This window comes from Danio rerio, chromosome 12 (assembly GCF_052040795.2).
Source record: "Danio rerio strain M-AB ecotype USA chromosome 12, GRCz13ab, whole genome shotgun sequence".
NCBI classification, from domain to species: Eukaryota; Metazoa; Chordata; class Actinopteri; order Cypriniformes; family Danionidae; genus Danio; species Danio rerio.
In genome coordinates, this window is record NC_141032.1 from 29,466,437 (window position 1) to 29,480,226 (window position 13,790).

The following is a 13,790-nucleotide window of genomic DNA, read 5'->3' on the forward strand; positions in this document are numbered from 1 at the left end:
CAACCAAATAATTTCCATAATGACTGGCAGGTCCATGATATGACAGATTTCAGTGTTTAAAAGAAAAAAAAACTCATCTTGATTTTATCACAAGATGAGAATTTTCTGTGAAGTGATTTTTGTTACAACAATGACTGGCTGCAGTCCACCAGCGTCTTGAGCCAATACAAACACTTCAAGTTAACTTATCCTGCTCTCCTAAATTTTATAGAGTAGCATAAGATGGAAAATTGTCTCCAGATTTTTGTTTTGTGTATAATAAATTGTTTAAAATATAGCACAAGTTGTATTTTTACAAGAAGAACATTGCTCATGTATGGCTGGATTAAGATTGCAGATGTGTAACTGTTGGCTCTGCTAGTTATACCATTTAACAGTTCAGCGTTTGATCGTTGTATTTTTTTACCTAAGGACACGCGCGGTTTTTCACGATTCACACTGTCGGTCTGGCCTGCACGTGCTGCTCCATAAAGCATTTACAGGGGAATTAGAAAGGTGTTTATAGAGACCATGTGAAATGTGATGTTTTTTTTCTTTCTTTTTGATTTGTACATATTATTCTGATGTTTGTGTATACGGGCCTACATCGAGTTAGAAACCAAAATAATAATTATAAAAATAAAAATAACCAAAAATGAAAAAAATATTTTAGTTAGGCTAATTTTATTAATATTTGGCAAAAAAAAAAATGAGAAAAGAAATGGGAAAATACAATTATAGTTGGATTATTTTAAAGGATGCATTAACGCCATTATTTAATGTACTTTTAATCTTAAAGTATTATCTGATATAGACCCGAATTTTCAATTCAATGTCGCTTAATTAATAAATATTGTATCAATCAATTAATCATTTGCTATCTATCTATCTATCTATCTATCTATCTATCTATCTATCTATCTATCTATCTATCTATCTATCTATCTATCTATCTATCTATCTATCTATCTATCTATCTATCTATCTATCTATTTATCTATCTATCTATCTATCTATCTATCTATCTATCTATCTATCTATCTATCTAGCCTATCTATCTATTCGATTTACAAAAAGGTTATATAGGCCTAAGTGTTTTGCAAAGCGCTTGATAAAAAACGTTTTTATTACGTATATTGAAGAATAAATAATTCAATCTTGCCTATGAAAGTTTTTGTGTAACAAAAATGAGAAAAATAATAAATGACATCCTTAAAAAATCCTAATTTACGCGTATTTGCCTAATAGTCTTTTTAAGCACGTGTTTCTGTTTTTAAGTTGATATTATTGAAGTCATTGATATTATTTATTATTTTTTAACGTTTATGGCATCTATACATTTGCAAGAAATCCAAACCGGGGGGAAATTGGTATAGCCTGTAAGGACCAGACAATCTAAATGTCTATATTTATGAGAAATAAATTGAGACCATTTGTATTAAATATAATATTTTATTACTATAATTACATTTTTTTATTCGTTTTCGTGATATTTTAGGTTGTTTTTACGCTTGCCATCTTTAATATTTCTCCCAGTTACTCGCAGTCAAAGTTCAGTCTTAAGAATTCACTGTTCACTTTGCTTCAACCCGCGCCCTCTGGTGGGCTTTATTAGCTTTTAGCAGTTGTGTAACTGAAGCATTTCTGGATGTATTTACACCTTTTAAATAAACTAAGGACGCTTTTAGTCTATGATGTCATGCTATCGAATTTCATGTTTTGCTAAAATGCGAAATCTGATTATTTCTCACTCACTCATTCTAAGTGAAATAAAGCAGAGCCACAAACTCATTTCTGGAGTTTATCAGCCGGTCATAAATACCTGTGTGGCATACATGTATGCGAGCGTTAACAAACACGTCAAAGTTTACGACCGTAGTGCATTCCTCGTTTGATCGATGCTCGATATAATGAATCTTGATTTGCCGTCCGCAGACAGTCGACACGTGTCCGCTGGCGTATTTCATCGTTTCTGCGTCAAAGTTGCTCAAAGAAAAGACAACAAACAAGCAGACAAGAAATGTAAATAACGAGTTTTCCAACAGTAGGCTATTTAGAGAAATGCTTATGATGTTAGGTTATTTAAATGTGTCTTCTCACTGATCGTATATATTTTAAATCGATTGCTAAAATAGGAAAGCCAGAATTATTTTATTTTATTGTATTTTAAAAAAGCATTTAATATGTACTGAAAGTAGCCTACATGCTAATAATAAAACAGGTCGTGTGTGTGTGTGTGTGTGTGTGTGTGTGTGTGTGTGTGTGTGTGTGTGTGTGTGTGCGATGCGCTAATCTCACAAGGAACTTTTTGACACACTCATTTTTGACACTCATGCGAGTAGTAAATTATTAAAAAACACAAAATTAGGTTTTATCCGTAAAACGTAAAAATACAAAATAATTTTTGTGAGGGTTAGGTAAGGTTTACAGACAGGTTTAGTGTACAGAAAATATTACTAGGTCAGTATAAAACATATAGTCTGACTACAAATATATGCATGTCTGTCTGGCAATGTAATACTGTCTTTTTTGGTTCAAAAGTGTTTGGTTATTTTAATATTTAAATTATTATAAAATGCACCTTTTTATTGAAAGATAATGTGTGAGTAATTTGAAATAAAACTAAAATTGCACAGGCCTATCAAAGCTATTATTTAGCATTTATAAAATGATCAAATGCAATTAGATCTGATATTGTAAAAATAAAATTCAATACATTTAAAAAAATAATCTAAATCAATTAATCAGTTAATTAAATATCACAAAACATTTAAATTTAAATTAATAAACTGAAAATACCTTAAAATACTAATATTATAAAAAAATACAAATACTGATATAATAAAAATTCTAACATTTTTACAAGCTAAATTGTACTTGCACCTCAGAAAACAGTTCATCCCAAAATACAAGACTCCCCGTTCCCCATTTTTCTTCTTATAGCAACGTCTTAATTTCTGATTGTAAATAGATCCAAAATTATACTGAATGGTTTATAGGAACAGCAGTAAAACTCCAGTAGTATATTTAAAACAAATTAAATAATTAACAATTGCTCGCCTGAATGTTTCAACATGTTGATTATCATATAAGAAGTCTATTTGAAACTATTTATGTTCAACACTAAATTGTTAGATAAAGATCTGTACATCCAGATCCTTTTAGTTTTTCATGTAAAAATTTTTTTAACTTTTCCCCCTTCTTTGTAGCATTCATTTTAAACAGGAACCTGCTCATAATTCTTACTGAAGTAAACACACTCTCGTTTTTATCGTACATTCATGCTTAGTTATTTCATTTTTCTTTGTGAATTGGCTATAACCGACAACACCGGATTCCAAGCTTTCTCATGCCTCAGCTCCACCAGTTTAAGTATATTTCCACATCTCGCCAAGCTCATTTTTCTCCGCAGCCGTGTGTGATGATGACACTGCTTTTGAGTCATATCTCCTCCGGCTGTCGCACCTCAGTCCACCTCTTTGCCATCTCAGGATTATAGTATTCGCAGTTAAACTTTTGAATGGATGTCATAATATATGGGGGTAAAATTTATAGAGCTCTGGTCTCTGAACGGAGGACCCCCTTTGCTTTCCCTGCTCATCGCCAGACTATAAATTCTCCTCTTGTACGGTGCGCCTCGTCAGTAAAGGAACAATGTTGTGGCACTAAAGCATGCTAAATGGTTTCCCACATCATGTGTGAAGCCCACAATTGCGCCTTTAAACCGGGGCCGGCTAAAGGTCCATCCTGGAAATCTTGCAAATAATAAGTAATACTGCAAAAATGTTCAGGGGCGGCATGATTTCCTGTCTCATGTTGTGAATAACAGATCCTTTTCATTCAAATCAAATCAGTTCTTGTTAAGGACAATTTAGAGAGGTGATGTTCAGTCGAGCCGTTCACCAAGGGATCTTTCTGTCTCAGTCTTTCGCTCCCTCCTTCCTAATGCCTTTCTTTCTACTTTCTCACCCTCCTAATGTTTGCCATGCGCAGGCATCGCACAGAGGCCACTGCCTTTGCCTTTAATGAGGAAAAATGTGTCAATTTGCTGTTCTGTGTGTGCAGTTTGCGTATTGGCGAGTGGTACGGGGGGTTAAGGATGCTGGGAGTGCTGCTTTTTTCTAATCAAGTGCTGTACAGGAGAGCGCAGTAATTCGGCTCTCTCCATCTCTCCCTGATCAGCATTCCTCCCCTGCCTCTCCCTGCGGCCCCCCAGGGACCCTTGTGCCTTCTGTCTCACCTCATCTCTGAGGTTCATGCCGAGGTCAGGCTGTGTGTCCTGTACACACAAGCACTTCTGGGAGACATGGATATGACATCGATCTGATGTAGATTTCTTGCAGTGTATATATACTATACTTTAATATACTAAATATGTATTATATTTACAAAAGGGATTTTACATACATAGAAAGTATCCAATGTCCAATATTTGTTCAAATATTTTGATAATTTCATTATCATTCAGTTTAGCAGACGTTTTTATGTAAAACTGAAATAACATACTTCTAGTGAACCGTATTTAAAAATAAAAATGCCTTTAATAGGCATGGTTACTAACCAGTTGACCTTTTGAGCATAGGTTATTATTAAAATGAAAAACTCAAAATTTAAATAAATTTTAAGAAATGAAATACAAAAATACTAAATTGTTGTTCTAAATTGTATTTTATTTTAAATAATAAAAATGTCTTGTTGACAAATAGGAAAATCTGATTTGGAAGATTTAAAAAACCTAACAAATTAATTTTATACATAAGTCATTTAATTTGTCATCTGAAGATTGTTCTTAATATTGGTTTTACATAACTTTTTGCTATATGAACATGTTGCACTGAATGCTGTTTTGGTGGGCAAATCAGATGAACATAAAATAAAAGTACACATTATGAACAGGGAGGATAAAATGTGCTATATTTATTTATTCTTTATTTTCATCTTTTATATTTGTCATCATCTTATGCTTTCTTAACCATTAATAATAAGTAAACCTGCTAATTATAATCTCCAGTAATAATACCTTTAATTCTCATTTGTCTATTACAGTGCTTTGACGCCTAATTTTAGTTTTAGTAATTAATTTTTAAATGTTTTCCATTTATTGGATATCAGCCATAGCATGAATTCAGTATGCAGTGTTCAGTACGCAAATGAGATCTTGGTGATTGGATAGTAATCATTCATAGACACAGTAAATCAATTCTGTTAATAAGTTAGTGGCCTTGAATGTTGTGCCGACTGAATCTACAATAAATCATTGCATCATATCGATGGTCGCTTTGGAAATGTCAAGGTAAACGTGTAATGCACTCATGCTATCCTAAATGCACATATGTTAAGAATATGAAAAAAAAAATACATTTGACACATATGAAAAGAGGGGTGACGCGGTGGCACAGTAGGTAGTGTTGTCGCCTCACAGCAAGAAGAACGCTGGTTCGAGCCTCGGCTGGGTCAGTTGGCATTTCTGTGTGGAGTTTGCATGTTCTCCCAGCGTTCGCGTGGGTTTCCTCCATGTGCTCCAGTTTTCCCCACAAGTTCAAAGACATTCACTATAGGTGAATTGGGTAAGCTAAAATTGTCCTTAGTGTATGTGTGTAAATGAGATTGTATGGGTGTTCCCCAGAGATGGGTTGCAGCTGAAAGGGCATCCGTAAAACATATGCTGGATAAGTTGGTGGTTCATTCCACTGTGGTGACCCCGGATTAATAAGCTGAAAAGAAAGTGAATAAATGAATAAACATATGAACAGAAAAACACACTTGCAGTGCCAGCACATATAAGTACGGCCCTCACAAATCTCTCTTTTCAAGAGTTCACACTTAGATACTGTTTGACAACTTGTTAGCAAGTTAGCAGGTTTGTCATGCTGTCCCAGGAGAGAACCCTGAGCTCGGAGATAGTTGAGCCCAGGGCTCCCGCCAGGTCCATAGAGCATGTGAGGGGAGTACGAGATCAGGTGTTCTCGAGAGCTCCCCTCGGCAAAAGAGGAAAGGAGGAGAAGGGGTGGAAGGGGGGTTTCTTCGGGAAAACGAAGATAATGGAGTAGTTCTTAGCTAGGTTACTTATAGTGAGTTTGGATCGATCTGATTGGCTAGCTAATGAGTGTAGATGAATGGCCAGCTGCAGTCAATCATATCACATGCTCCTCTCGAAATTAGTTTGTGAAACTTCATTTAAATTCATATTTTTAATAGGTAGCTAAACAATATTATATTTGAGAATATACATTAAATTAGTCAGTACTGAAGCCAAATCTTGAGCTTATCTAACAAAATGACTTATGATAACGGTCCCAAAACTAATAAAGCTAAATTTATATGTTATAGAAAAATATTAAATACAAAAAAAAAGAAAAACAAGAAAGCAAAAAATTAGAAAAATTTGATAGGTTGTAATTTATTTTTGCAGTATTTTGAGATGCCAAGGACAATGTACATATCTGCAATTGTCACAAAACAGATCAAGTATAGGGATGAACACAACCTGATATAGTTTGAAATGAATGTAATTTGAAGATTTGTTGCAAAGCTTAACCATCATAGAATTAAAGTTTAAAATTTGCACAGTTTTGTTTTCTGTTACTGTGTTCAAAGTGAGGTAAAGCATTCAAGCAATAGAAACAGATTACTTGCATTTCATGTTTACAGTGAAGACTGTGAAGTGTTATTTTACATTTGAAAAATTTAGTTTAAAAGGTTGTAATTTATTTTTGCTGAATTTTGCTTGAATTGAATTGTATTATCTTTCAACTTCTAAATATGTTTGGTGACTGAAATATTATTTTAATAATTATGTTTAATAAATCTGTTTCGTTTAAATGCACCAAAATACATTGCCTAATTTCACTGAGAAATTCCATAAAATGAGTTGTATAAGATGATGCTTTTTTATTATATATTTTTGTAACATGGTGAAAGTCCACAGTAAATTAAATTGTTTGGAAGTCTTAGATTTAATATATCCACCCAGAAGTAGATTTATTATGCAGTTTAAAAGATTACCTAAAAGATTATAATGCAAGCTGTGGTTAACGAACTTTTGTCAGGCATCTTAAAATGAACAAAAACCAACTTAAATCTGTAAACAAAACAAGATTTTGACAGACTCTGCATCCATCAGTACTGCCTGTGCCCTGTCATTGACTCACAGCCACTCAACTGTGATGCTATTTAATGCTGTTTTACATTAACTTCCTTGGATCATTACGGCATCAATCAGATTTTTATAGCTGGATAACCTGCTGTGCTCATAACATCACCTGTGAGCGCAATATTACGCATGTTGCTGAGTGTGTTAAATGTGCACAGATCCCAGCTTTATTATCCGATATCCGAGCTTATGACAAACGCTAATTAATTAAATAGTATATGAGGTTGTTTGTTCACCACTCATTTGAGACCGGCTGCTCTCTCTGTCAAATCCGTTTTCCGTGTCATTGTTACAGAAGGGTTTTCTGCGAAACGAGTCCGTGTGGAGTAAACACAGCAGTGCATTGGCGCTGGCAGGCAGTGTGCTGTGGACTGATAGCAGTAGCATGACCTGGAGCTCTGCCTATACCTCCATGTTGCAGAAGGAGAGAGAGTGAGGGAGAATAGGCCGGACATCTCTTGGTTCTCTGGTATCCCGCTGAGCTCCTCTCGTGGCATCAGTCCCCTCTCTCCCGCTGCCGTGGCACTGATGAACGTCCCTCTGTGTGGCACGCTCGATGCCTCACTCCACCAATCTCAGCCTGCCACATCGCAGAGGCCGTGCCATGCATCACCACAAAGCGTCTAGCAGCCGCGGAGAGCGCCTGGAGGAAAGTCATTAGCTTTGTGTCGCTCCTTTTTTTTCTCTCTGCTCGTTTTTCCTCAAAAATAAAGGTTTCAAAATGCTTTTTAGTGATGCCATTTTGGGTTTCTTAACAAATTGTTTTTAAAAGATCATTTTAATGATCGAATACATTTTATAACATAAAGAACCTGCATTTTAAAAGTTCTGTAGTTGTTTTGTTTTTGGATTTTTTTAAATTAGTTTTTGCAGACAGAAAAACAAGCAACAGACAGACAAACCCATCTTAAAACAATAATCTGTGCAAATTGTAAAATAAAGCATCAAACAAGGGAGAATGATGACAGACATACAGTATATATATATATATATATATATATATATATATATATATATATATATATATATATATATATATATATATATATATATATATGATCTACAAAAAGACACAGCAATGGATGTAAAAAGAGAGAAAAAAACTTACAATCTACAGAAATTAAACAACACTATTAGTCTTTATGGTGTTTAAAAAAAAAGACTAGATCCCACATTTTATCAAATTTTGCAGAGTTTCCAGAAGTGGTATATCTAATTCTTTCCAAGAAGCCAGTCAGAAAAAAAGAGGCCTAACGTTTTTCTTCCAGAAACAAAGGATAACTTTTTAGGTGATCATGCCATACTGGATATAACCGTACATTTCAGTTGAGAGGCTCCAGAAAAGTTCTGTGGTTGTTAAAGGAACCGTCGATACTTGAGCTGCACAGTACGTCATTTTGAGATCCTATTGTACACATCTGCAATTGTCACATAACTGATGCGCAATGTCAAGAATAAGGATAATAGATGAACAAAATCTGAAATACAGTTAGAAATTAATGTAATTAGAATGTGCAATTAAAGGTTATAATTTGCTTGAGTTTTTGTTTCTCTTACTGTGTTTGAAGTAAGGTTAAAGCATTCAGGCACAAAAAAACTGATTACTTTCATTTCATGTTTGTTATTATGTGTTATTTTATATTTGAATATTCAATATCTGTTTTTGACTACCATTATGACTTCACAGAAAAAATATAAAAGAAGCTTGTTTATTAAATTTTATAGAGATAGAAAAAATAACCTCAGCCTTTCTAAAAACGTCAATCTTACAAATATTCAAGGCATCTGGTAAAATAGGGTTCATATCGCAAAATGTTGCAGAAATGCAAAACATTTAAATGCATCCACCCCCCCCCCCCCCCCCCTCACCCACCCCCACTATCATGCAGTCCTGATCGATGGCAATAAAAACCTTTAGTTTTAAAAGTGTGTGAAAATATCAAGCTTAGATATGGATGTCCCCTTAGTGGGGCCACACTCCTAAAAAAAAGATGCCATAAATAACGAAAAAAAGATTTTCATATAGTTATTCCAAAAACCTTTGTTGTTACCCAAAGCACTTTTCTGTGAAATATAATCAAAGAATAAATAGCTCTTTTTTTGTGAAAAAGAACCTTTGTTCAATGGGGTATATGCACATGTAGTGTTTTTCAGCAAATGATGAATTTCCGGTGAAAGCGTTATGTGACTATTTTCAATTTCATAAGGTTCTTTTTACAGCATCGATGTTGTAATGTAATTCAAATATAATCAGTTACATAGACTCACCCATCCATTTGGTTGTAAAACAGACCATTTAAACGCAGATGCCATCAATAGCAGCAGGCTATAGTGCAAAAACTCCATTGAAAATACTGGGGTAAAATTAATTTCCATATTTTAAATGTTACATGACACGAAAAAAATATTATTTGATGCAGTGCATCTTGTTTAGTCTGATACCCACTTTATATTGTAACTACGCCAGGCAGTAATGATTGCTGTTTTTTAAAGAAATCAGATCTTAAACTGTGTGATTTTGTATAGGATGACAATTCACAGGAAGCCCTGGGGCTGGCTGACTAAAATAAAAAGTCTGTGTGCATGCATATACCTCATTGAAAAGTTTACTGGATTCAAGCGTTCTTCATGGAACTATCAAAGCCAATAAAAAAACTTTTATTTCAGAGTGAATATATATAAGCACGATTGCCTCTCAGCAAGATAGTCGCTGGTTTGAGCCTTGGCTTGGTCAGTTGGCAATTCTGTGTGGAGTTTAGATGTTTTTCCGTGTTTGCGTGGGTTTCTTCCAGCTGCTCCGGTTCCGTATCATTAAGTTAGCGTATCATTCCACTGTGGTGACCCCTGATTAAGGGACTATAATGAATGAATATATGAGAAGTTTTGGTGCTGCTTGTTATGTCTGAATATAGTTGAATATGATAGAACTAAATAAATGAAGTCAGAAGCCACAGAGCCTCCATGATGTAACACTCTGAAATATTCATAAACATCCACAGCACATTTAAATGGAAATGATTGGTCTTATGCTAATTATGGAGGGAGAATGCAAGGGGTGATAGTTAAGAAACCTCACTGCTCTGAATAATTAAAAATGCAATTTATAGTCGAAATGAAAATCCTTAATGCCATGTGCATTTTTATGGTGCTTTAATAAGTCCACAGAAATGAATGACTGTTTATGATGGTTTCAATCGTGCATGTTGATAAAAAAAACATGCACGGGAACTGATGGAATGTAAGAAACGGACAGAAATATAATCTGGTTCAGGCTCTGGTTTTTGTTCTCTGTGGCTTTAAAAATGTCAAGCTCTGATTGGTCTGAAAGAAGTGACAGAAGTTGAATGTTGTGTCTGTTCATCCAATCAGAGTCTTGGGTTTCCTTGGAGACAGTTGAGAAAAGAAAAACATGCCATTTTTTTTACTAGGTGAAATGTTTGGTTACACTGCTACCCTGTGGAAGGATCACGAATACAGTGACCGTCCAGAAATCCTCCCACTGTTTGGTTTCCAGGTCTTAGGTTGTGAAGAATGACTGAACACAAATTCGCCATTCATTTTAGCCATTGCCTAAACCTCTGAGCGCACCGTGGGGTCAGACAGCAAGGCCCGAGGAAGAAGGTTGTCAGTAGGTGTGTGAAGATTAGAGAGACTGTTAATTGTGCGTCATTCTCACATTTCTTGTGTTTATTCTGAACTATTACCGGGGCTTGACCTTTTAGATAAATGAACAGAGGGGGATGTGGATGGATGAGGGGAGTAAAAGGTGTCTGGACGAAAGCATACAGGGAGAAAAATGAACCGAGAAGTGGCTGGACTGAGGCCTCGTTTTTTTTCTTCTTCTTTTTTTGATTATACATCAGCTTACCCTTGACAAACAGTTGTATTTATGATAGCTGCGTGTTCAGAAAAGGCTCACGTATGTTCGTGAATGAGAGCGAGGGTCAAAGGGCTCCTCTCTGAGATGGTCATCTGTCTGATAAACTGGACACATAACATGGCAGACTACAGACTCGGTGGTGATGTCACACAGACTGGGTGCTTTTGATGAGCCGAGTCTTATTTATGGGGCATTAGATTCACATAGCAGTTATACCTCACCTCTCACACTTGTTGTTTTTCTTTTAACTTTTTTTTCCTCCAATGACAAATTCAGTTCACTGCATAACATTGTCTGTTATACATCCAACCGCAGCCTTTTAGCTCAAAGACGAGAGATGCCACAGAGATTAGTTCAAGAGAAGGAAGCATCTGCTCATGTTTAAATGAGTTTTTAAATAAGCCTGGTAATGTGCCCAGAGGCCCACCTGTCGCCTACACTGTCTTTTAGCTTTGGAGGTTTGAAGCTGATGAAAGCTGGAGCACGAGGGTGAGGATTTGTGTCTCATTTCCCTGTTTGCAGCAAATTGTTCCTCTGTGCTGCCACGCTCATGTGCCCTAGAAAACATGCTAAAAATAGGTGCGTGGGTGCAGATTGAAGCGCAGCACGCCCTGCACCACATTTTGATATATTCCTATAACAGTTGTCATCATATTAGCAGTGCTTTCAAGAGATGGGGACAATTTGTTTATGGGTGAACCCCCCTCTTTTATACCAAATGAGTCAGTTATAGCACTTCTTACAAAGTCAACGACAAGGGGAATTTTAGTAGGGAAAAAGCATCTTTGTACGTATCCTCTTTTTAAGGGTGCTTATAAATATCCATATTTATCATAAATATTTATTTTCTATATCACATTTAGCTGAAGTCAGAATTATTAGCCCTCCTGTATATTATTATATTATAATGCATAGATTCTGTTTTATTCTACAAACAACTGAATTCTTCTAAATTTAATAAACAAATGAAAACCTTTTTTTTGCGAAATGTGTCATGTTTTTATGCATATATTCATTATTTAAACAGTCATATGCAATACCAATATTTTAACCTGGTTGTTTCAATCACAAAAACAAACACATTTGTTATCCTAAATTACTAAAAGATCATATTTTTATTTGAAATTCAGAAGAAATGTTTTTATTCTTTATATAATAAAACAATTATTATTATTATACTTAAACCCATTCCTAATAAACCCACCAACAACATCATTAAAAAACTATTTATTGGATACACACACACACACACACACACACATACAGTTGAAGTCAAAATTATTTATCCCCCTTTAAATTTTTTTCTTTTTTTAATATTTCCCAAATGTTTAACAGAGCAAGGAAAATTTCACAGTATGTCTGATAATATTTTTTTTCTTTTGGAGAAAGTTTTATTTGTGTTATTTCTGCTAGAATACAGGCAGTTATTATTATTTTTTATATATATAAATAGCTTGCCTAGTTACCCTAACCTGTCTAGTTAACCTAATTAACCTTAAGCCTTTAAATGTCACTTTAAGCTGTATAAAAGTGTCTTGAAAATATCTAATAAAATATTATTTACTGTCTTCAGGACAAAGATGACGAAAAATCAGTTATTAGAAATGAGTTATTAAAACTATTATGATTAGAAAAGTGTTGAAAAATCTTCTCTCCATTAAACAGAAATTGGGGGGAAAATAAATAGTGGGACAAATAAGTCAGAAGGGCTAATAATTCTGACTTCAACTGTATACAGTGCTCAGCATAATTGAGTACACCCCATTTTGAAAAGCAATATTTTATCCATTTCTCAGTGAATATGTGTAATATATATTAGTGTATAAATAAAAATAAATATTTATTAAAATAATATTTTAGTCATCGAACAGCTTTAAAAATGGAAAGATAATACATTTGAATTCATGCAAAATATTGCAAAAAAAAAAAAATAAATAACAACCTACAACATTTCAACAAAAACATTTCACATTTGCTTCTTTTTAATTTGCTATTTTTAAAATTTTATTTAATATTTTTATCTAACCTAAATTTGGGTGTACTAATTTTTGAACCATTATTGTTTTTTCGATAAGCTCAAGATTTGGCTTCAGTACTGACTAAACTAATGTGCACAAATATAATATTGTAAAGCATAGAAAATTTTTATTTGAATGAGAGATTAGTGAGGGGTGTACTCATATATGAGGAGCACTGTATGCATACATACATGTATAGTTTTTGTAGTTTTTTTATTTTAAGTGCATAAACAAATGGCAACATTGTTCAGTTTAATTATTATTATTATTATTAGCTATTTATTCCTTTTATAGTTTTCACTTTGCTACATTTTTTTCACAGCATTATTTCTCTTGATTTCTGATTGACAGTTTTTGAAGAGATCCCTCTGGTGGCTGCACAAGACCTGAGTAACATTCTGAAGCAAGGTTACCTGGAAAAAAAGAGACGAGGTAAATATCTTTAAAAAATTAATGTGCACCTTAACATCTGCAAATATTTATATATTTTTGAATTTCTTTGGTCAGATCACAGTTTCTTCAGCATGGAATGGCAAAAGCGATGGTGTGTTCTGAACAACACCATATTTTATTACTTCGGGAGTGATAAAGGTATGTCTTGTTCCGTGTAAATACAGTGCTCAGCATATATAGTTACACCCTTCACAAATCTCTCTTTTAAATTCATTTTTTAAATATTTAAATTTTCATTTTTAATATTTCAATAGAAAATAGAAAATTTAGTTATAATGTTGTAGGTTGTAATTTTTTTTGCAATATT

The 13,790-nt window shown here is 34.1% G+C and overlaps 1 protein-coding gene across 2 annotated transcripts in view; it reads left to right on the forward strand.

Annotated features, from left to right (window-relative positions):
* skap1 (src kinase associated phosphoprotein 1) overlaps nucleotides 1-13,790 on the forward strand; it is a 52,599-nt gene that overhangs the window by 9,083 nt on the left and 29,726 nt on the right. For both annotated transcript variants that reach the window (XM_087275205.1, NM_001080011.3), the window contains 2 exon segments: nucleotides 13,382-13,462; nucleotides 13,538-13,621. In XM_087275205.1, the coding sequence (XP_087131331.1) occupies nucleotides 13,555-13,621 (67 nt within the window). In that variant the 5' untranslated portion in view covers nucleotides 13,382-13,462; nucleotides 13,538-13,554.